At 33.8% G+C, this 23,912-nt stretch overlaps 1 protein-coding gene across 3 annotated transcripts in view; it reads left to right on the top strand.

The window, feature by feature from the left end:
- LOC144967733 (protein C-mannosyl-transferase DPY19L3-like) overlaps positions 1-22,971 on the top strand; it is a 45,975-nt gene extending 23,004 nt beyond the window's left edge. For 2 of the 3 annotated variants that reach the window (XM_078905312.1, XM_078905310.1), the window contains exons 5-18: positions 1,194-1,333; positions 2,149-2,272; positions 2,590-2,724; positions 3,465-3,596; positions 6,604-6,708; positions 7,569-7,642; positions 8,279-8,437; positions 9,431-9,531; positions 10,270-10,424; positions 11,768-11,824; positions 13,741-13,823; positions 14,796-14,928; positions 17,251-17,406; positions 19,692-22,949. In XM_078905312.1, the coding sequence (XP_078761438.1) occupies positions 1,194-1,333; positions 2,149-2,272; positions 2,590-2,724; positions 3,465-3,596; positions 6,604-6,708; positions 7,569-7,642; positions 8,279-8,437; positions 9,431-9,531; positions 10,270-10,424; positions 11,768-11,824; positions 13,741-13,823; positions 14,796-14,928; positions 17,251-17,406; positions 19,692-19,841 (1,704 nt within the window). In that variant the 3' untranslated portion in view covers positions 19,842-22,949. Of the gene's footprint in view, positions 1-1,193; positions 1,334-2,148; positions 2,273-2,589; positions 2,725-3,464; positions 3,597-6,603; positions 6,709-7,568; positions 7,643-8,278; positions 8,438-9,430; positions 9,532-10,269; positions 10,425-11,767; positions 11,825-13,740; positions 13,824-14,795; positions 14,929-17,250; positions 17,407-19,691 lie in introns of all 3 variants that reach the window. The other variant, XM_078905311.1, reaches the window with a different exon arrangement.
- The last annotated feature ends 941 nt before the right edge of the window (positions 22,972-23,912 follow it).

Below are 23,912 nucleotides of genomic sequence, written 5' to 3'. Positions count from 1 at the left end.
TGGATTGCCGTAGGGTATTTCTCTAATGGATTGCCGTAGGGTATTTCTCTAATGGATTGCCATAGGGTATTTCTAATGGATTGCCGTAGGGTATCTCTAATGGGTTGCCGTAGGGTATTTCTAATGGATTGCCGTAGGGTATTTCTAATGGATTGTCATAGGGTATTTCTCGAATGGATTGCCGTAGGGTATTTCTAATGGATTGCCGTAGGGTATTTCTCTAATGGATTGCTGTAGGGTATTTCTAATAGATTGCTGTAGGGTATTTGTAATGGATTGCCGTAGGGTATTTCTAATGGATTGCTGTAGGGTATTTCTCTAATGGATTGCCGTAGGGTATTTCTAATGGATTGCCGTAGGGTATTTCTAATGGATTGCCGTAGGGTATTTCTCTAATGGATTGCTGTAGGGTATTTCTAATGGATTGCCGTAGGGTATTTCTAATGGAATGCCATAGGGTATTTCTCTAATGGATTGCCGTAGGGTATTTCTCTAATGGATTGCCGTAGGGTATTTCTCTAATTGAATGCCGTAGGGTATTTCTCTCATGGATTACCGTAGGGTATTTCTCTCATGGATTACCGTAGGGTATTTCTCTAATGGATTGCCGTAGGGTATTTCTCTAATGGATTGCTGTAGGGTATTTCTAATGGATTGCCGTAGGGTATTTCTAATGGATTGCCGTAGGGTATTTCTCTAATGGATTGCCATAGGGTATTTGTAATGGATTGCCGTAGGGTATTTCTGAGCCGAAATATTGAAAAGAGAGATCACCAAAAGATTTTAATTTGATTTTCGGTACATATTTGTAGAGTGGTGTCATGGGACAGCGTGGCTCAGCGGTACGATCTTTGCTTCGTATCCGAAAGGTACAGAGTTCGATCGTCCACCGCTGCGCTGTGTGGCCTTGAGCCTTAGCTCAATTTGCAGTGCTGCACTGCGGCTGAGGCATGGGTTATTCCAGTCTTCCCTTGGAATAGACCCTAGAGACAAATTTCCCCTATGTGATGAATAAAGGGAATATCATTTTTTTATTTTATTTTTTATGATGACCGAAGGCTTCTGGTTCGAGGCTTAAGGTATATTAGTTGAGAAAGACAAAGTGAGACTGAATTGTTAAGGAATTTGAAGAGTAATAAAGCAAATAAATAGTTTAAAAAAATATTTTTTCTTATCTTCTAATTATTTGTCAGACCAAGCCCATTTTCTTCTATATTCACTCCGTCTTTGCCCTCCAAGGCTTTCAGATAGCAGGTCTCTATGTCATGACTTGGCTAATGTCAGGCTCATGGCTTGCTGCTCTGCTCACGGCTGTTTTTTTCAGCTTCAACAGGTTTGTCAAATTTTCATCTTAATTTCCTTTTTTCTGTCATTACTGGTCTAACCCTTATAAATTTAATCAGCATATTTAAAAAAATAAAAATTCATATCTATAGGATCGAGAGTAACCACTTTGCTCTAAGTACCTTAGAATTAAAAAAAAAAATATTCGACTGATCCACAGCAAGCATAATGCTCTTCTAAAGGCTTTACAATTTAAAAGAAAATGATTATTTATCTCATGTTGATGGCACAGCATAATTTAACACAAGCTATAGTTAAAATGAATAATTAACTTTTAGAAGCTGTGGACTATAGTAAGTATTGAACAAAGATTTAAAAAGAACAAAATACTTAACTCATATTGTTTTGGACTCAAAACCCTTCTTCTGTCAACAACATTACAAAAATAATTAAAACGATATTTTCTGTAAAATTCCAAGTAGACAGACCTCCAGAGACTTTTTCTCCTGTCTGCTCAGTTATTACGTTTTAAGTATTTTTGTTTAAATTGTTTTTGTTGAGGGCTGAGCAAGAGTTTTTGTCTCGAAATGTTCTGTGGTGAGTATTTTCTTTTTTTTTTGTAAGTTGTTATATTCATTTTTGTTCAATACTTTCCACATTTGACACAGAGCAATACATGCAGATTTTTAAAGGACAAATCATATTCGAATGATGTATAATTGAGCAGTACTTGCAACTTTACTTTTACTACAAATGATGTGCTGCAAGTGCTGCATGATTTTTTTTTCAAAAGAATATATGAGATTAATTTATTTTTTAAATGTCATCTCTAAGCCATTATGTATTTATTTTTTTTTTTGACAGGTATGACACAACACGGGTATACAACAGTATTCCACTCAGGGAAAGCTTCTCACTTCCATTTATATGGATCCAGGCAGCAGCGTTGACTGTTTATTTCAAACCTCAGATTTCAAAGACATTCCAGGTAAGTGGATACATAGCTTTTAATCATTAGATGTAGATCATATATATTACCTGAACATATATTCAAGGAATATAAATATCTCAATTTTAATGGAAAATTAAAAGATAAAACTCAAATTTATTTCTACAAATTTGTTTCAAACCATAAGAGCGATGATCATCAGGTGTAAGTCATTAAAAAAGTGTCCCAGGAAATAAGAAAGGTGTGCAGAATTGTTTATCTCAGTTTATACACATTTAAAAAATGATTAGTTGTCTTTGAATATATTCCTACTCAACACATGCTGTATCATGTTATTAACTTATTTACTTTCACAGAATCTGGCTATTCCGGGGATATTTATAAGTACTTTTGCCTTTTGTTTAATGTGGCAGTTCAACCAATTCATTATGATGTTGCAGTCGTTTTCCTTATTCGGTGTTTGGGTTCTTGGATTTTTACCTTCATATAAGGTAAGCGATATTCATTGTGAAATGATCTAAAATTGCTTATCTCGAACATTTAATGTAATGTTATTATTATTATCTTTATATGATGTTTATTCCTTGTTACTATCATTATTAATCAGGGATGAAACATGCTTCAGTTTTTCCTGATATTTTTTTACAAGTTCAACATTTGATATATTATATGGAAAAACTCCTATCGGCATTAGCTATTTTCTGTTTTATTTACATTTATATTTATAAATAACAGGTTACTTTTGAATAACTATCCTTTAAATTGAACAAATACAATATCTTAACTATAAATTATAAATTAAATTGAGAACATCTCTCTCTCTCTCTCTCTCTCTCTCTCTCTCTCTTATTTCTTCTTGCCTCCCCCTCTCCCCAATTCCCCCCCCCCCCCAAAAAAAAAATAAATAAAAAAAAACCCCGAAACAAATCAATAAAGCAGTAAAAGCATTGCCCTGCTTCCTTCACTATGTATTGAAATATTATTGCAAATGACATTTTACCTTCTTTACCCTCATATTAGAGGTTGCCTGAGTCCTTAAGACAGTATGCTGGTGTTTATGTCAAAGTACTTTCTACCAGATCTTCCCATGCTGCTGGTATGCCAGATAGAACAAGACTGAAAACAGCTTCATACCAGAATGTTTGATTCTTAATTTAATGAATTAATTTAAGATAACTCTAGCTTAGATTTTTACATTGCTTTTTGATTGTCTCTTTATCTTTATCTGCAGGTTCGGAATGTAGTCCTGTGCCAGCTGATGTCCTTGTTGATTGTGTGCATCTTGCAGTTTGGTAACCAGATGATTCTTAGTTCTTGGGCAGTGGCTTTCATGCTTGGCTTTCTCCTCATCTTATTTGTATGGGTATGTTATTATTGAAATAAGTTTTAAACACCCACACACTCAAACACATACACAAACACAAATAAACCAAAACAAAAAAAAAAAAAAAATAAAAAAGGCAAAAACAGTAAGAAACGTGAGGAAACTAGACTACTTGAGTTCATTTATTATTTCCTCTACAAAAGTTAAAAATCTCCTTTATGAATCTAGAGTTTATCACAGTTTTTATAGCATGAAATAGAAAAGAAATTGCATGCCATCCCCCCTATACGATGTCCACAGAATTCATTCTGCTACATTATCAAATGCTTCGACAATAAGCTCAACTAAGGGCATATAGCAATAATAAATAAATTAAAAGACCTCAAAAATGAATATAACAGCTTCAAAAGAGAACACAATACCAAAGACAGAACATTTCAGACTCAAAACACTTCTTCAGCCAATAACAAATACAATAAAAACGTTATTACATCACTTTAAATCTAGACAGACGGCAGACGAGTTTTATGCACGTCTAGTCGGCAAATATGAATTTGAAATCAAAATGTGCATTGTATTTTTTTCCAAATGAAAAGTTCTTTCCACCAGATCTTTAAGACTCTACTAACTAAGCTATCTGGACCATTTAGAAGTCACGGAAAGCTAGATTAATTTTGAATGAGATGATATAATAAGGTTGATTATGAAGATGAGCGTGTTGATTATACACATAATAGTATAAGATATTCGTTTGTTGCAGGGTCACACGCCCACACCTACCACATTTTTTGGAAATCTTGGGAGACCTCAAAAATGAATATAACAGCTTCAAAAGAGAACACAATACCAAAGACAGAACATTTCAGACTCAAAACACTTCTTCAGCCAATAACAAATACAATAAAAACATTATTCATCATCGTCATCATTGCCTTTTTCACCCTGGGTCAGGGTATAGGCCACAGACAAACAGTTTCCATCCTTCTCTATCCCGAGCTAACTTTTTAATCTCATTCCAGGTCTTACCACTTCTCTGTATATCAGCTTCTTTAATTCTTCTCCATGTTCCTCGTGGCCTTATTATCCAAAATGGCGGCGCTGAATAGCGACGCACAGTTACACCTATGTGATGAATTCTTTTGATATTTATTTGTTTCATGACAACATTTCACTCATTTACGTATTAAACGTTGTATGATTGTTCGTATTAATGAATGGTATGTACTTCAAACTTTAACGTTTAGAGTTCTGCTTCAAATCCTCGGAAAAATCGTTCGTATCAATGTTTTTGTCTCAAGGAAATCGAAATGGCGGCGGCCTTATTTACTTCGACACAAAAGTGCACCACTAATTTTATCTTATTTCGCGATTTGTTGATTGAAAACCTATCCTTCGCTTAATATTATATAAAGCGTTGTATGATGATTTAGAATTACAAAGAGGCATCAAAAATAATAAATCATCCTGTTGATGAAGTAGAAAGAATTCATGGAAAAGCAATAGAAAGGAAAGCATTCTCAATTACCAACAATAAAAAAACATATTTTATACCATGAATTTGATCTTTTGCCATCTGGGAGAAGTTTTTGTCAGATTAAATGTGGAACTAACAAGTATAAATCAACGTTCGTTCCATCAGCAATAAAAATGTTGAATATTTCATATGGTACAGCAAAACCAAGGATTGATGCGTTGACTGATTGACTGATTAATTTGTTTAATGTTAGGCTAGATGAAGTGACCAATTGATAATGATGATAATATTTGGTGTTGAATTGCCAAGAATGTAACGAATTGAAAATGAAATGAAAATGTTAATGTTGTGTATGTCGCATGCGTGAAAGAAAGAGAGGAAGAGAGAGGAGAGAGAGAGAGAGAGAGAGAGAGAGAGAGAGAGAGAGAGAGAGAGAGAGAGAGAGAGAGAGAGAGAGAGAGAGAGAATGGGTAGGAGTGAGGTGTCTGTTCAATGTTATAGTTATCATATAACGTTATGACAAGTGTAACTAAATGACAAATTGCCATATTTATGGACAATAAAGATCTATTATTATTATTATTATTATTATTAAACGTTATTACATCACTTTAAATCCAGACAGACGGCAGACAAGTTTTATGCACGTCTAGTCGGCAAATACGAATTTGAAATCAAAATGTGCATTGTTTTTTTTTTTTTAAAGTTGACAGCTTCTAGCTGCTTACTATTCACTTAAAAGACCTCAGGGTGCATTGATTTCAAGGTGGAACCAGATTGAGCTCAATGTCTCTGTAAGCTGGACTTCCAAACTGAAGATGTTCAGGATTTCAATCGCTTTTGCCCGAAAAGTCAAGTGGCATAACTTTTTATGTTTTGTTTTTCAGTTTCTGTTGGAATATAATTTTTTTTGTGAATTAAAATTGTATTAGAAACTAATTGTTTTAAGTGGATGGGAAACTTGTTTCATTTTTTAAAATGTATTAGTTAAAGCTCCGCTCAAGTTCACCTTATCGTCGGATGCTTTACCACTTGAGCTACAGAACTCTTGAAGTCAAGTCAAGAAAAATGTATTAAAAATATTAGGTCAACAGAGCCATAAGGTACATAAGAAATGAAATCTATCCCGGCTAAGGTAATGTTAAATGGACAATATCAGTTGCTTGCTACCTTTTAATAGGAGCTTAGTGTATTGCCAAGTACTTTCCAACAAATCTATCTGATTCAGCCACCCTGTCATAAGTAGATAGATAGGAAGGACAGAAAATGCCATAAGACTGCATCTGGGATTTCCTTCAGAGCTATTAGACCCTTTGAGTCTGAGTATATCTCTGTTTTTATAGCGTGAAACAGAAAATAGCAATTGCTTGCTACCTTTTTGGTTAGGATGCTAGAATATCCAAATGAAAAGTTCTTTCCACCAGATCTTTAAGACTCTACCAACTAAGCTATTTGGACCATTTAGAAGTCATGAAAAGCTAGATTAATTTTGAATGAGATGATATAATAAGGTTGATTATGAAGATGAGCATGATAATTATACACATAATATAAAAAATTCGTTTGTTGCAGGGTCACAAGCCCTCACCTACCACGTTTTTTGGAAATCTTGGGAGAGTAATGGGCCTTTCCATTTTGTCCCTTTTCATGATGGCAGCCATCAGTGCTTTGATAAAGGTAAGTGGTAGAAATACATACCATTGTCGTACCGGATTTTAAAAATCTTTTTAATTACAATTTGCTAATCTCAGTGTGTTTCACAATGCTTCATTTATTTCCCTCAGCAGGCCATAATATGGAATTAAATTTTCATTTCATACAGCGCAAACTGCCTATTAGCATCCTTCCAGTACTGTTGCATTATCAGCCTCATTCTGTTAGCGTGAGACTTATTCTCTTCTGAGTTGATTGAGGTAATGTGTGTAAAATGCCTAACTTATGAACACAGTGCCGGGGACCAGAGAAACCTCTTATCGCTGACATCTACTGAGTATTGGACATAGGCTGATCAAGTCGTTATATCATTTTGACTGTTTTTGATAGATGTTATTAAAAAAATCATATCCCTGCCAGGAACACGAATGGCAATATTCTTCATAACATATATACTTTTCTAATAATGATCAAAGCTAGTCAACTTTGTGTGTGTGTTTGTGTTTGGGGGGGGGGGGGGGGGGGGGGGTGTAGGTATGTGTGTGTGTTTAAGGCAATTCTCCTGTCTTACGATGATATATTTTTATATTTACACATTAATACAGAGTATTGCATCAGAATCTATAAGATATAAATTTCAATAGGTATGACTTCACCAATGACAACATCTGAACTTTTTCCATACTTCGTTTGAGTTAAAAGTGACAGATATTGATAAAACGACAACAAAAACAAATTTGAAATTGGAATGAACTTTTTCCGTCGAAATGTTTGGTCTTAGTGTTTTATTTTACTGAAAACATTTAAAGCTTGTTTTGTTTAGAAACCTGTGTCTTTTGGTTCCCTTTCAGTAATTTTTTCCCTTGCATTTCTTGTTTCAACAGGTAGTGTTTAAAGTTGATTCAGATGAACACATCTCAAAATTTCTTTTGAACAAGTTTGGCATTGGTGACGAAAGGTAATTCAACCACTTTCCATAGTGCATGCAAATCATGATACATACAGACTAGATCACAACAACAAAAAAGAGAGAAGAGCGAAGAAAATAAAATTAAAATGACAACAGATTTAATTGTTTATTTGACACCCTTAAATTATGAAATAAGAAAGAGCTTTGGGCAAAATATTTTGACCTCAATAGCAAAAACTGCAGTCTCAGAATAAGCAAGAAAGCAGCTGTTGTTTTAAAGAAAGATTTAACATAGAGGAAATAGTGGAGATTGAGTCAGGTCAACCAATTTATGGCAAATGAAAGACTTCACAATTATTATTTGAAAGAACTTTGTTTATCATAAACAGATTCATTTTAGAACTGAAAAAAAAAAATACTTTCATTTGTTGTAAATTGAATGGCTTGACTTTGTCTGATGAGAAACTGCCATTTTTTTGGGGACAAAATATCTGTCGAATGATTAATATTGAGTTTATCCACAGCTTTCTTTAATCATCAAAATATTGAACAAATATGAAAATAACAGTATTTAAACAAAAGAGAAGAGAAATGAGTCGACATTATTGTTTTGGCTTTGAGCATTGATTAAGCTTATATTTTTCCATCCCCCTCCACCCCACTTTCATCATCTCTTTAATACAGGGATTTTGATTCACGCCTATACTTGTGTCTGGGTATATTTGGCTTCATTACAAGAGACGTGTTTGGGAGATTGACCTCTAACCTTGTGTTTCCTTTGTATGCAGCTGCCCATATCCTGTTTTTGTGTGCTGTGGTTTACACAGTATTCAGCAAATGGAGGTAATGCAGACGGGGTTGATTGCATCTTCTCTTCCAACATAATCTACTATCAGTTTTGAAAAAAAGTGATACAAATAACTCTACTTTCATAACTGAAACAGAAGCTGCATTCATAGTTGAAGTTAGATAAATAATGTAAAACTGAAGATAAAGAACATATCAACACAAGAAATGATGATTAAATTGATTTAGATTTTTTTGAATGAAAAAGTTTAATCGAAATTTCTTTTATTCATTCCCATGAGAAAATATTTTTTCAGTTCATTCAAAGGTAAGACTGAAATGAATCAGGTGTCAGCTTCAGAATAATGTTGCAAAATGAGGAATAAACGCTAAATATTTAGCTGAAGGAAATATATTAGATACTAGAAGCATGACTCAAACTTTTGCCCTCTGACTGGTCGTGCAAATCTTTATCTGTTTGGCTATCCTGCAGTTTGTAGGCCATGGCCATTTTGAAAATTGAAGTTTAAGTCATGAAAATACATTTCTGATTTATATTTTATAATAAGCTTTTATACATTGCAATATTTGTAATGTGTAGTAAAAGTGCTTTACAGCAGCACCTAAACTTGATGTCTAAGATGAGTCACGATACCTATAAACCGCTTTCACATTTATATTTCTGACAGAGACAATACTGTTATCAGCCAGGTACTAATTTTACACGTTACAAAATGTGAGTAAAGAGCCTTTTCCAGAGAATTAGCTTTGAACCATCCACAGTGACTCCCAACCTGGGACTTACAGGCCACAAACTGAGTGTGGCGCCATTAGACCACAAAGCCAAAAGAAACCTGTCTAAAACAAATTGCTCATATCGTTCTCTCATTCAATCATTCATTGATAAATTTGACTGTATTCACATATTGATAAAAGTGAGAAAAATGGTTCAGAGTAGATGATTCGGAATGAAAGTCAGGTTTTTAGGTCAACTCTTTTAGATTTAGATTTAAAATAAGAGCAGTCCCTCTAATTTCTCCCATTCAACAGAGGAAAGAACAGGCATGAGCCACAAGCTGATTTCAATGGAAACCATCAAGCTCTTTCCAACACGAGCCTAAGTGGTCGACCAGAGTTGGTTTTTCATGTCGGTAAGTTTTTACAACGTATCTGTTTCACAGGGTGAAATTACTTCAGCCACCACAGCCAAAACCACCAGAATCACTGCCGTCTTTGATTTGCATTACCAACCGTTCACTTGTTCCATCGAATTAAGTGGATTAAAAAGTTTTATAGAATTAGCCTTGAATAGCCTTTAAAATGATGTTAAAATTATTGATTTTACTCAAAGTGGTTTTATGTATTACATAAACTTTTATCACTACTTTTGTACAATTTGTATAAAATATTATGGATTTGTATGACAACATTGCTTATAATAGATATCCTATTATAACATTACCATCATTCAGTGCTGATGGTTTTCCTCGGATCCATGGAAATCAGCGATTTTGGAGCCAGGGGAGGGATTTCCTAAAAAAATATATTTCCTCCAATCAAATGTACTGGCAGTGAGAGACCCGGATGTTTGGTGGAACAAACAGATGCAGTTTCCCACTCTCCAAAAGTTGGCTAGAGTATCAATGATGATTTTACCATCTGAATTGCTCTAAAAGCGGGGGTTAGTGCAGTAAAAATGGGGCTTTAATGCAATCGTTCAATTTTTTCTCTCCTTTTTTAACTTTTTGTCGCCATCAGCTTTGATAATTTGAAAAATATGAAATTTTATCCAACTTTCTTGTCAAATTATGACAGAAAAGGTTTGCAACTGAGCAAATGTGATATTTGTTTTCTCTCTCTCTCTCTCTCTCTCTCTCTCTCTCCTTCAGTCCAAGCTGTTTTCTTTGGTGTTTTGGCCTTATTTACCCTGAGGATGAAGTACTTTTGGACTCCTTACATCTGTGTGTTTGCTGCAGTGGGTATTGCTGAAACAAGTTATTGGAGCACACTGGTACAGTGTTTGAACATCCGTCACAGACATGCGGTATGTTGTCTTAAATATTCGGATTATACCCTTTAAAATGTCTCAATAGCTCAGTTGGTAGGGCACTCACTTCACACGTGAAGAGACAGAGATCGATTTCAGATGCAGTCGAGATTTTTTTTTTTTGATCAACCTGTTCATCCAGCAGTAATTGAGTAGCTGAGTCTTGTTTAATCTGGTGGAAAGTACTTTGCTAAAGAGTAGTGTCCTGTCAAAACTACTCCATGGCCCTAAAGACTCTGAAGGACCACTACACATTTAACCCTAGAGGTGACAGGGCCAATTTCACTCACCCCCCCCCCTCAATAAAAACCCCAACCCCCCCTTGGCATTAGCTGAGTAGAATGCTACTTCTCAACATAGTCTCTGCCTCTCTTGATAGCCACCGTCGACCTTTTTGTAAGGCCATGTATTTGTCCTCAAAACTGTGTTGATTGAACTTTCAGCCAATTTTTCACCTCTTGGCTTCTTCATCATCTTCAAAGCAATGTCCCCTCATTGCTTCAGTAGACCAAAAAGATGGAAGCCTGAACGTGTCAAGTCTGTTGAATATGGAGGGTGAGACAGTGTTGTCCATCGATTACCTCCCTTTTCCTGACATTTGTGTGTGGAGGGACATTTTCATGAAGAAACCGTACTTGTTCCATCTCCAAATCCGGTCTAACTTGACAAATTCTTGCTTTCAGTCCTTTCAATGTCTATTGGTACCTGCTATCTCATCAAGAGAAGTTCCTCTATCAGATCTGATCAATGCTTCTGTCTTTATTTGATTCATTGAGTTGACACTGATTAGATGGCGACCATCACAAGATTTGTCAGATAAAGATATTGCATCTCATTTTCTTCTGAATGATGAAATACACATTCCATCTGCATCTGCTTCTACAAAAAGCCTGAGTTTTATAAACTTTCCCAGTGTGTTTAAAAATGTTACTCGAGGTTTCTTCTTCGAAAGCAAATTCAATGACAGCTTCCGGTCGTTGACGGACATTTGTGGGGCAGCCAGTTTGAACTGCCATAACTTTGTCAAAATTTGACAGAATTAAAATTTTCAACTTTTGGTTTAAAGAGTATATAATGTGTCAGTTCAATTGAGCCAAATATGATGTCACATGAAAAAGAAATGAACTCAGTAGGAGATTTGTCCCATTACTTTTTGACTCGCCATCCTACATGCCTAAAAGTTCTCTGCACCAGGCTTTCATTTTCAGCAGCTTTTATCAGATACAGGATTTTGATGTGCAGTTGGAACCATATATTTGTAACTCTGCAAATTAAAAAAAAAAATTGAAGGTTTTATATATGAACATGCCGTTTAATGATTATTTTTTATTCGATTACAGGTGACAATTGCACGCACATCTGCTGTGGTCCTTGTTTTATCAATATTAATCAAAATGGTGAGTTTTAGTAATGGCATTTCTTTGACATTTATACAGGCCTGTAAATCTTCCGTCTATTGTCGGATTTCCGACAGCACGATTTTGCTCTTAAGTGCTAATATTAAAAAAAAAAAAATAATAGTAAAAATAAAATTCGTAACGTCAAGGAACAGAAACAATAAAAACGAAAATAAAAGACTTTTATTTCATTCCTCGAAAAAAATAGATTTTATTCCGTTTCAAATGCCGACTTAAAATAAAATTTTAAAATTTTCATTTGTCGCATCAAATAAAGACAAAGCAAACTTGCCGACTATCTGTTAGCTATAATATTATCATGCCACCTACACGCTCCACTTGACGTGCATGTATTCACTGCCTGGCTACTGTGCCCACATCTATGACTGTACCACAGCCAGCGAGAGTGGGTCGCGAAGTTCGCGTGAGTCGTCTTCACACACACACACACACACACACACACCTAGTCAGTAAATAACGCACGCACAGAAGTTTGTCGAACCGGACCGGTTTCCCTCTATTTTGCTACCAACACACATGCATATCTCCGTTTCTTATTTCTCAGTCTCTATATTTCTTTGGTTCCGTCTGGATGTGAGACGGATAAAAAATAATGCGAAATAATTATTTTTCTTCGAAATATATATTCTTCTTCGAAAGCTCTCACACGAGCGCACCACCTCTTCTTCTTCTTCTTCTTCTTCTTCTTCTTCTTCTTCTTCTTCTTCTTCTTCTTCTTCTTCTTCTTCTTCTTCTTCTTCTTCTTCTTCTTCTTCTTCTTCTTCTTCTTCTTCTTCCTCTTCTTCTTCTTCTTCTTCTATAAGAATTAATCCAAATAAACGAAAGAATCAGCGTAAACATTTAACACAAACAGGAGCGAAGATACGCAGCTTCCTGTGTCATCAAGCACGAGATACACATCATTCAAAAGGGTAGGAATTGTTCTCCTCCTTTCATTTTACTAACTCAGACCTGGGCCCTCAAATAATTGGGATTTTTTTTTTGGTACCATAAAATAAGGACCTCGTTATAAATAAGTAGGGGAAAGTGACATGATTTGACCAGTCAATTGACGTGTCATATCTGTGTTGTGTCCGTATTTTTGTGCTGTAGTGTCTATTTTCGCGTGTTCAAAAAGTTCCGACAATATTTTCACCAACCATTTACAGGCCTGTTTTATAGTTAAAAGTATTCCTACTAAGCAATGCGATCCATGGAGTCAAAAGTTCTTCTTAGTTTCCAGAGTGTCCCAGAGGTCAGTAATTATATATCTTGTTATCCTTTGAACAGGATGCTAATCTATCACAAATTACTCTCCTCCAAGTACAAAAGATCACTGCTAGATGGACTGAGGGGGTAGGACTTAACCGTTATAGAACATGGGGATCACTCTGTTTATGAGAAAAGTCCTGCACCATTTAAGATGCCGGACTACATCAATTTAGCACAGTCTCGTTCATCTTGGCAGCAGGTAGTACTTACTTGGTTGGTAAGGAGTCTGTTGAAGTTGAACTTGAAGCTCAACTTATAAAAGTTGAGTTGGAATTAATGCCTTTGTTGATAAAAGTGTGTAATTCTTTCTTAAACTTCAAAGAAATTAACCAGTTAATTGTCGTACTCTGTAAAAACATGTTTCCAAAAATTTGGCCAGAAATCTCGTTCTTCAAATATCAATTGATTTCAATGACCCTTATCTTGGCATTAAAAAAAATATTTTTTTTTTGGTCAAAAACTGTCAAATCTGGGACTTTGTGAAGTCCCAGATTTGAGAGTATTTGCCAAGATGAGGGTCATTGAAATCAATCGATGTTTGAAGGACGAGTTTTTGGGTTAAATTTTCAAAAATGAGTTTTTCCAGAGAACAGCAGGTTAGTCAAAAACTGTCAGTAAAGATTTTAACTATTCTTTAATTTCAGGTTCTTCCCGGCATTATGGAAGAAATGGAGAAATTATCCGAGTTCTGGGATCCTGACACTGTGGAATTAATGGAATGGATTGTGTATGTAAATTAAAAATTGAACTTGTCTATAATTCTGTCTTAAGGAAAAAGACAGTATGTCTACTTGTAATATATATATATATAGCCACTTACGGTCTTTTTCCTTGACAGCATTATAATATATAGTTGTCACTCTTTATCACACAATGACTGCTAAAGGTGGTCAGATAAATAATCAAAGGAACATTACAAAAATACAATGATATTGTTTATAAATTACTTGGTGAGAATTTTCTATAGGGTCTACTTTTAGGTCAGACCAAAATAGGACAGACATTAGCAGCGATGTTGCATTGCTTATCAATTATGGACTTAAGTCTCCTATTTTATGTGACATTATTCAAATAAATTTATGATTGAGAATTCGTCAGATATGATCATTAGTTTTTTGGGTTTTTTTCAGATTGAATTTTTCAGGCCCTAATAATTAAAGCATATTTTTTATATTGTTTACATTTTAAAAATCTCATTTTTTTTTTAATGCTGAATATCTAAGGAAATAGATGAAGGTCGATGTGTTCAAGTATTTTTATGAAAAAAAAAAAAAAAAAGAAAGAAATAAGTACTTTATTTAATCCAGATAGACCCAAATCAATAAATGACAATTTCTTTTTTTGATTGGAAACGTATATGGTCTTTCAAACCAATAACTGGTTTCTGGTTACTTTAAAAAAAATGTATTCCTTTTCTGGTGACTATTTATACTCTAGACAATGGAAAACAATTTTTTTTTCATGACTGTCGTTCACATTCAAAGGTTGATAATATTGATGATGTAAATTTGGTACTTTATTACATAGAAGGGCAATTCTTTAAAAATGTGTGTTTCTCAAAAATCTTTCGGTAATCTTTATCTTTATAGTTGGTGCTCCCCCTTTTAATTTGAACTCAACATTACAATTGCATTGAAAACTTTGTTTTTAAAGAGAGTTGATTATTTTCAGTAATTAAAAACAATCAATTGTTTTACAGTAATCACACACCACCAACGGCAGCTTTTACTGGCAGCATGCAGCTTCTTGCAGGTGTCAAGCTTTGTACCGGAAGACGCATAACAAACCATCCACACTATGAAGACAAATATTTACGACACAAGACCAAAGAGGTAAGTGGATTTAAAAAAGATAGCCTTTATATTATGCGTTTGCAAGATGTTTGACAATGTATACAAATGTTTTAGATCCTGCCTCATCTACTACATGAGATCCAAGCAATCTTTCCCATCCAAACTCCCTATTATATATGGATCACTTAATAGCTCCAGACTGCTTCAAATATTTTTATCCTTCTTTTTCTCTACCTTCCATTATGCACCATACAAAATATAAAGGTTTTATACTGAATTACGTGAATTACCCAAGCAAAAGCAACAGTTAACATGCAGGACTACAAGACATAATACCTCTGAGGTGCCATTATAATTTATTTTTTTACAGAGGCAGCGTTATTACTCATCTTACACTTGAGTATGTGGTGAGAATGTGAGTTAAGAGTCTTTTTGAAGTTCTTAACTTTTTTACTGTCCTCAGCTGCACATGAACCAGACACATACAGGTCATAAGACAAGGCCACACAAATTGGGGAAGGGGTGGATGATGGCAATGGGAATGTATTGAGCTTTATATAGCGCAATATCCACTAAATGTGCTCAAAGCGCTTTACAAGGGGTCCCTGATCAACAACAGCATTAAACATGTAGGACGGGACATGACGCCTGTTAGGCGATATTACAATTTTTCGGACAAAGACAACGCTGTTAACGACCAGGTACTCATTTTACACCTGAGTATAGTGAGAGAATGTGAGTAAAGAGCCTTTTCCAAGGACTCAACTATGCGCCGAGCGCGAGGCTCGAACCCGGGACCTTTCGAGTGTCATACCACTAGACCACATAGCTGCACAATGTATTATTATCAGTACGTGATCTGAGAATTGGATCAGAAGGATAATTGTATGTAAATTCAATCTTTCCTTATAAGAGAAAAAAAAAATTAAAAAATAGTACAACACAATTTGTAAGTAATTCTCTGATTATCCTGTAAAGAGTAAATTTGAGTTGAGGTAGAAATTGCTGAATCAGGGTTTTAATGAACGCTTGGCAAGTCTATTGGAGTTCAAACCTATAATGTAAATGCGTTTCATAGATATGTATATAGATATATTATAATTAATGTTAAATTGAAATGTAAAATATTTCCATATTCAGAGCGACATTTTGAATGTAAGATTGAAAAAAGAGTTTAAACCATTACCATAGTCATGCCTTACTATCCTTTCGAATTGCTTTTCAAAAAGTGTTAAGGAGTACAATAGCTTTAAAAAAGTGGTAATGAGTATAATAGCTTTAAAAAAGTGGTAATGAGTACAATAGCTTTAAAAAAGTGGTAATGAGAATAATAGCTTTAAAAAAGTGGTAATGAGTATAATAGCTTTAAAAAAGTGGTAATGAGTATAATAGCTTTAAAAAAGTGGTAATGAGTATAATAGCTTTAAAAAGTGGTAATGAGTACAATAGCTTTAAAAAAGTGGTAATGAGTATAATAGCTTTAAAAAAGTGGTAATGAGTATAATAGCTTTAAAAAAGTGGTAATGAGTACAATAGCTTTAAAAAAGTGGTAATGAGAATAATAGCTTTAAAAAAGTGGTAATGAGTATAATAGCTTTAAAAAAGTGGTAATGAGTATAATAGCTTTAAAAAAGTGGTAATGAGTATAATAGCTTTAAAAAAGTGGTAATGAGTACAATAGCTTTAAAAAAGTGGTAATGAGTATAATAGCTTTAAAAAAGTGGTAATGAGTATAATAGCTTTAAACAAGTGGTAATGAGTATAATAGCTTTAAAAAAGTGGTAATGAGTATAATAGCTTTAAAAAAGTGGTAATGAGTACAATAGCTTTAAAAAAGTGGTAATGAGTATAATAGCTTTAAAAAAGTGGTAATGAGTACAATAGCTTTAAAAAAGTGGTAATGAGTATAATAGCTTTAAAAAAGTGGTAATGAGTATAATAGCTTTAAAAAAGTGGTAATGAGTACAATAGCTTTAAAAAAGTGGTAATGAGTACAATAGCTTTAAAAAAGTGGTAATGAGTATAATAGCTTTAAAAAAGTGGTAATGAGTATAATAGCTTTAAAAAAGTGGTAATGAGTACAATAGCTTTAAAAAAGTGGTAATGAGAATAATAGCTTTAAAAAAGTATTAATGAGTTTAATAGCTTTCAAAAAGGATACTTAACCTGAAATTCAGACGTTTTGGGCTCAATTCTTTTTTCAGCCAACAACAACAGTTCACCATTTATTTTGTATCTTTTTAAAAAGTGGTCTATATTTATATTTATTTTTTGTTTTATACTTTTACCAAGAACTGATAATTGCAGGTTAACCTTGACTTGAAAATTGTACTCTTCTTGTATTTTTTTTTTTTTACCCAGCTTTATCAGATCTATGGCAGACGCAGCCCAAAAGATGTCCACACTATTCTGGCAGGCTACAACAGCAACTACATCATTCTGGAAGATTCAATTTGCATGGCTCCATCCAGGGATGGTTGTAGATTGCCTGATTTGATTGACATTGACAATGGAGTTGTAAGTGATTTGTATAGACCATCAGGAGATGTATTGAATAAGACACTTTGCATGCAAAGTGGCTCAGTTTTGAACGTGTCCTTGGCAGGATAAAATGTCAGATATTGGAAGAGTGAGATTACTTATGAACATTTACTTGGTGTTCATATTTAGTAAAAAGTGACAATTCAGTCCTTTTGTGCACTCTTCACAAGTTGCAATCTTACAGGTATGATAGCTGATGATGAATGGAAAATAAAGGAAACTTCTTATTATGTCAAAATCTCAAGAATGAATTAGAAAAAAAAAAATGGAATTGATGAATGAATGATTATCGAACGTGCCAAATACTGAACTTTCAATGCTTGAGGATGTTACTGAAAAAAAAAAAAATTTTTTTTAAATTGAGCTTTTTTATAGTGCAATATCCACTAAACGTGCTCAAAGCACTTTACAAGGGGTCCCTGGTCAACAGCAACATTTAACATGTAGGACGGGACATAATGCCTGTTAGGCAATATTACAAATTTTCGACAAAGACAAATATGTTAACGGCCAGGTACTCATTTTACACCTGAGTACGGTGAGAGAATGTAAGTAAAGAGCTTTTTCCAAGGACTCAACTATAGGCTGAGCACGAGGCTCGAACCCAGGACCTGAACAAACAGTGATAACAAAAGATTTTTAAAAAGGTACGGGCCATCCAAATCTGCTGCATCAGATGTTAAACAATCCCATTGTCTGATCAGTGAAAGCCGTCAACAGAGCCCAACTTTCTTACAAAAGATGTCCATGTTACTGACCTTGTAAAAAACTAAATCTAAATCGGAATTCAAATCACAATCTCAATCTGAATATGACGTATTAATATAAACTTGAGCATTTATTTAGCACAATATCCACTAAACGTGTGTTTAAAGCACTTTACAAGGGTCTATTTTATCAAAAATGGAATTGGTCCGTTTCAAGCAGTGTCTTGGCAAATGATCTGAAAACGGAATGACTTAAAACGGGCTTCTTAGTCAACAGCAAAACTTAATGAGACACGATGCCACAAGACATTTCAAATGGGTGTTAAATGTTACAAAATCGCATAATATTGTTTTTCAAATGAGTGTCAAATAATAGCATTATTTCATAATGTAATGTAAATGTGTTTCAAATGGGATTTGAATGGATATCTTGAAGTGTAAAGAAAAGCTTCAAATAATATCTATACAAAAATGTAAACTTTTAAAGGTGTGACTTACTTGACTTATGCCTCTTGGCTCCTGGCGGAGTATAGGGCCTCAACAGCACTTCTCCATCTTCTTCTGCCCTTGGCACAGACCTTTGCCTCACTCCAGGTAAGATTGGAGATGTTCAAATCTTGGTGAAGGCTTCTCCTCCAAGTTTGTTTTGGACGACCCCGTTTCCATTCGAGAGCCTGCTTGGTTATGTTACAGGGCTCTTTCCGCAGGGTATGGCCAACCCATCGCCACTTTCTGCGTCTGACCTGGACATCCATTTGTTCTTGGGTTTGTTCTTGTCCAAAGGTCAGCAATTGGCACTTTGTCAAACAATTTCAACCCGAGTATTTGTCGAAAGTGTAGGCTCTTCAAAAGATCAACTAAGAACCCTACTTTGTTTTTTATATGTTTGTTTTGCTGACAAAGGGTATATAGTATATGGGATTATGTCAAAAGGTGATTTTTGTAATGTTTGGTATAAAAACACAACACTAAAAAAATAAGATATGTAGTTTGTCCGTTTTAATCAGTATGTCTTTGACAAATTATATGAAAACTGAATGGCTGGCATCAGATAATAGCAGAACTACATTTTCAAATAATTGAAAAAAGTGTGGTCAAAAATACTACCTCACTTGCTTGACATCTTTACAGTTTAATATATAATTTTTTTTTTTTTTAAATTATGCCTTTCGTGTAGTATCGTTATCTAGATACTAAAGCCTATGCATTCCATGAAGGAATATGAATAGTCCATCAAACAAACATCTGATGTCAATAGGAATCATCCTTGTCTAAAGTGGACAAATTTATGGGTTAATAATCTTGTTTAAGGAAGAAAACAAAAGTACTTGAAATGGGGGGGCAAATATGGGAACCTTCCGGGTCTTATCTCTCTTCGAGTTTGTTAAACAATGAAAAAAAATAAGATAATGATAATAATAATAATAATAATAATAATAATAATAATAATAATAATAATAATAATAATAATAATAATAATAATAATAATAATAATAGAAAAAAAAAAGAAAGAAAAATTATGCTAAGATTTTCTTTTATTTGTCTACATAACAGATGCCTGATGAACCGGTAGCCATGGAGGGACTTACCAGCACAAGTACTTTACGTTTTTGTGATGCAGTTAGGCATCAAAATCCGTCCTACGCTAAATACTTCAAGGCTGTTTTCATCAACAAGACATTCAGACTCTATCAAGTCATGTGATTCTTTGAGGGAAACGCGCTGTCTTTGAATCTAAGTGATTTTTGTATCTTGTGATTTTACCTTTTAATTGATAGCTCTCCCTTATGCTACTATTCTTGTATACTTTTATATCCCAAGTCACTTAGATTTACGGCATGTGTGATAACTGCTGCAAATTCTCAAAATGAATTGGATGACGATTGATGATGATGATAATAATCATGATGATGAATTTCATGATATGAATTATAAAGTAGCAATTAATTTTCATCAAACAAAAATATAATAAAAAAACGTTTTTTCCCCCCAATTTTTCTTCATTGTGGGAAACTTGATTATCATACTTTCTTTAATTTTCTTTCTTACTCGTTTTTTTATTTTATTTTTTAAAATTCGGATCATGACATTTTGATATGGGTTGTCACAACTTTAAGACATGATAAAAAGATTCCAATGAAAAATGTTTTTAAACTAGATGTTAGCAAAAGTTTGATGCTGTTGATTGTGATGCGGGGACAAATTGAGTTCAACATTTCAATTTACCAAGTTTGAAAGGCTGAAAAATAAAATCTCTCGGTGTCTTTCAATTTGTTCTATCATCATAGATTATTGTATCAGCTTTGCTCTTTGCCCAGAATCTCATTTGCCATTAAAAAATCTTAAAAATAGAGATTTTATAGGGCGCAATATCCACTAAACGTGCCCAAAGCGCTTTACAACCTGGTTCACCTGGTAATGTCAGCTGGTCTTGTCTTGTCACTAAATTTTCTTATTTATTTTTATTTTATTTTGTAAGATTTGGGGTTTGATTTTCTATCTTATGGTTTTCACTGAGACTGTAATAGGAATGCATTTCAGGAGTCAATAACCCAAGCTTGAGTTATTATATTCTAAGTCCCATAGCTGTTACTGCTATCTCCGCAAAAAATGTAAGGTAGCATATCAGATCGGAGTTACGTCGAACCCCTTGTGTGATGGGCATTACCCCCCCCCCCCCCCCCAAAAAAAAAATACTAATAAATTACAAATGTGCACCCTTTTTTGCTTTGTATAATGTTTAAAGTCACTTTTAAAGTCTGTATGAATATTATTTTGTAATTTATGCCATTCTTTGAAAAAGAAAGCACATTAGTGATCTATCTTATTCGTAATATATGATCGTATCATTATATTATAGATCATATTTTTTCAAGGATGTTGTCAAATCTCTGTCTGGGTGGGGTTCCTACCTCCCATAGTGGGCAGGGAGGTACCTATTGTGTCTTCTATCCCCTTATATCTGTTTTCCAACTTGCATTCTGTCTTTGTTTTGGAATGAGATTGCTTGGTTTTGTCCTGGCCCTGGCTGGGAGGGAAACAGTCAAATGCATAGTTATTGTTTTGGGAGATGATATTTTTTTCCTTGTAAATCATCTCTGTTATGTATTATTATATTTGTTATGATTTATAATGTAAGCATTTGACTGTATTCCTCTTAGTGGGGGCAGTGCTTGTGTCCAGATGAGACTTATTGGTGATCTCAAACTAAGTACATTGATGGTATGCTCTTGGAATCTACATCTGATAGATGTTCCCAGTTCCCTTTTGTCTTACTTTTTCTTGGATGCTTTAATTGTAATTCTAGAACTTTTTACTATCGCATTTTCTTCCTTTTTACTGGCGCTGATATAACCTAAATGTGTTGCAAGCGCCGTAAAACCCTTAAAAACAAAAACAAAAACATCAAATCTCTGTGCATGAAAAATGTCTATTGAAATTCTGGTTATTTTTAAAAACTTTTTTATTTTATTTTACAAAATTTAAACTTTGAATATTAGATATATAAATTTTGCTTCCTCAAGAATATGGAACTCACAGGTTTTTATTATTTTCATTACCATAATTTAAAGGCTAAAATAATATTTCCATTGTTTGGGTTAGTATGTATTATAAAATACCGGTTGTGATTTTTTTCTTTTTTTAAAAAAACTTATTATTTAATAATGAGAGTGAAAAATAATTGAAAATGTGTTGTTTTTTTTCCTTCATATTTTCAAATTTATTCTTGAATTTGATTATTTTCCAGTTTCATTTCTAAAATTAATGGTTGTGAATTATACATCATAATATGTTCAACTTTTTTTTTTTACAGCTGAATGCTGTAAGTAAAATCCTTTTTACAAGTCTGCATAATACTAATTTTTAATTATTTTCATTTAATTTTATTTCATTTAGCCAAGTAAAGATTAAAAATACAATTTATTTTTGGTTAAATTTAAGAGGTCTAATAAGAATATATTGAAAAACGGTATGGTTGTGATGATGTGATAAATTAGTATCTTTCAGTTGACTTACTTTTCAGCAGAAGGATTTTATCTTATATTTACTCATTGGTCTTAAATGGTTTTGTTGTAATAATGTAAAGTTATTGATTTTTGCTTTGATTTGATATGAACATTTATCCAGAGGTGTCAACTACAGTTTTTTCCTGGCTGCTCCTCCCTACTCCCCCTTTTTTAAGGTCTTATAAACACTCTGGGAGGCTTTCTAACCACTGTTAGCATTTTTTTCCTTGATTTGTTTCCTTTTGATAATTTAGTGATGTTTGCTAAAGCAATATTACTTTTCTGAAGAGTCCTCACAAAAGCAAACTTTAAAAGAAAAAAGTTGTTACCGACGAGTTTCAGTCCCTTATTTCTGATTGCTTTAATGCATTAAGACTGGTGTAAGAATAGTTGTAAAGATTATTATTCCTATTTCTTATATATAGTAGAAAGGTAATTTTCAAAAATTAAAATTAAAATGTTTGTTGGCTTTTGACAAAAAATAAATAGTCTTATCTCAAGTTACTAAAGTTATAGGTTGGCAGCTCTGTAGATCAAAATTCCCGAATGTTTTAATGCTACTGAAATTTATATAAATAATCTGTCTCTATACAGCGAGTAGTTATAGCTCATGCTACAGAAAACTACAGAAAAATAAGGAAATAGTGGCCTTGAGTGTGGCTTAGTTTTCCTGAAATAAACCAAAGGCAACAGGAGATAAATTGAATGTGATATATTACTTTACAATTTAAAGTATTTAGTAAAGCTTTTGATTTTTGATTGCACCAAAAATAAATTTAAAAAATAAGAAAACCCAAAAGAAAAACATTTAAAAAAACAACAAAAAACCCCCAAACAAACCCAAAACAAATGATTATTGATGCTGGACTGTTTTCAGTCATGATTTATCATTCCCCGAGAATTGATCAAACTATACCTTGAGATGCTTGTTAATTATGTCAAAAGAATAATAACAACTATGCTTCATGTCATGTCAGATCCCAACACTTTGTCCATCTGGTCTTGTTTATTTTGTGGTAGATTGAATTTCTCGTCTAGCAAAGAAATGTCGATCCGCCCTGACCGATTGGTTCTACATCAGTCCACAATGACTGCCTCCTTTATCTAATAACAAAAAAAAACCCCAAAGAAACAACAAAACACAAAACACTAAATTAAAAATTCTTTAAAAAAAACCAAAAAAAAACCATTATCACCATCCTGAATTACATTCAGAAAATGATAATGAAAGTAAAAGATCTTGATCACATGCTCCACATGTTCCAACATTTAATTTTTACCAAAGCATTTACTGGCACAGCTATTATGTTTCTCATTTTACCTTACAATGTTTATTATTATTATTCCTATCACACCACAGAATTGAATCAAATTATCATTGAAAAGTTTGGTCAAAAGAGGCCAGTTTATGAACTTTAGTTTTTTTTTATATAGAGCAATATCCAATAAACATGCTCAAAGTGCTTTACTAAGGATCCCTGACCAACAGCAACAAGTAACATTAAGAACGAGACATAACGCCTTTTGGCGATATTACATTATTTTTCCAACAGTGGCAGCACTGTTAACGACCAGGTACTCATTTTACACCTGAGTATGGTTAGGGCATGTGAGTAAAGAGCCTTTTCCAAGGACTCAACTATGCCCGAGCGAGGCTCGAATCCAGGACCTTCCGATCCGAAAGTGAGTGTCATACCACAAGACCACATAGCTGCACATAAAGCAGATATGGACTTTCGTACATGTATGATAAAGGGCCATTTTAAAG

This window comes from Berghia stephanieae, chromosome 3 (genome assembly GCF_034508935.2).
Source record: "Berghia stephanieae isolate SIO BIC M18660-M18661 chromosome 3, UCSD_Bste_1.3, whole genome shotgun sequence".
Taxonomy (NCBI): domain Eukaryota; kingdom Metazoa; phylum Mollusca; class Gastropoda; order Nudibranchia; family Aeolidiidae; genus Berghia; species Berghia stephanieae.
The sequence above is the reverse complement of the archived record's forward strand: the minus strand, read 5'-3'. Positions and strand labels throughout refer to the sequence as shown.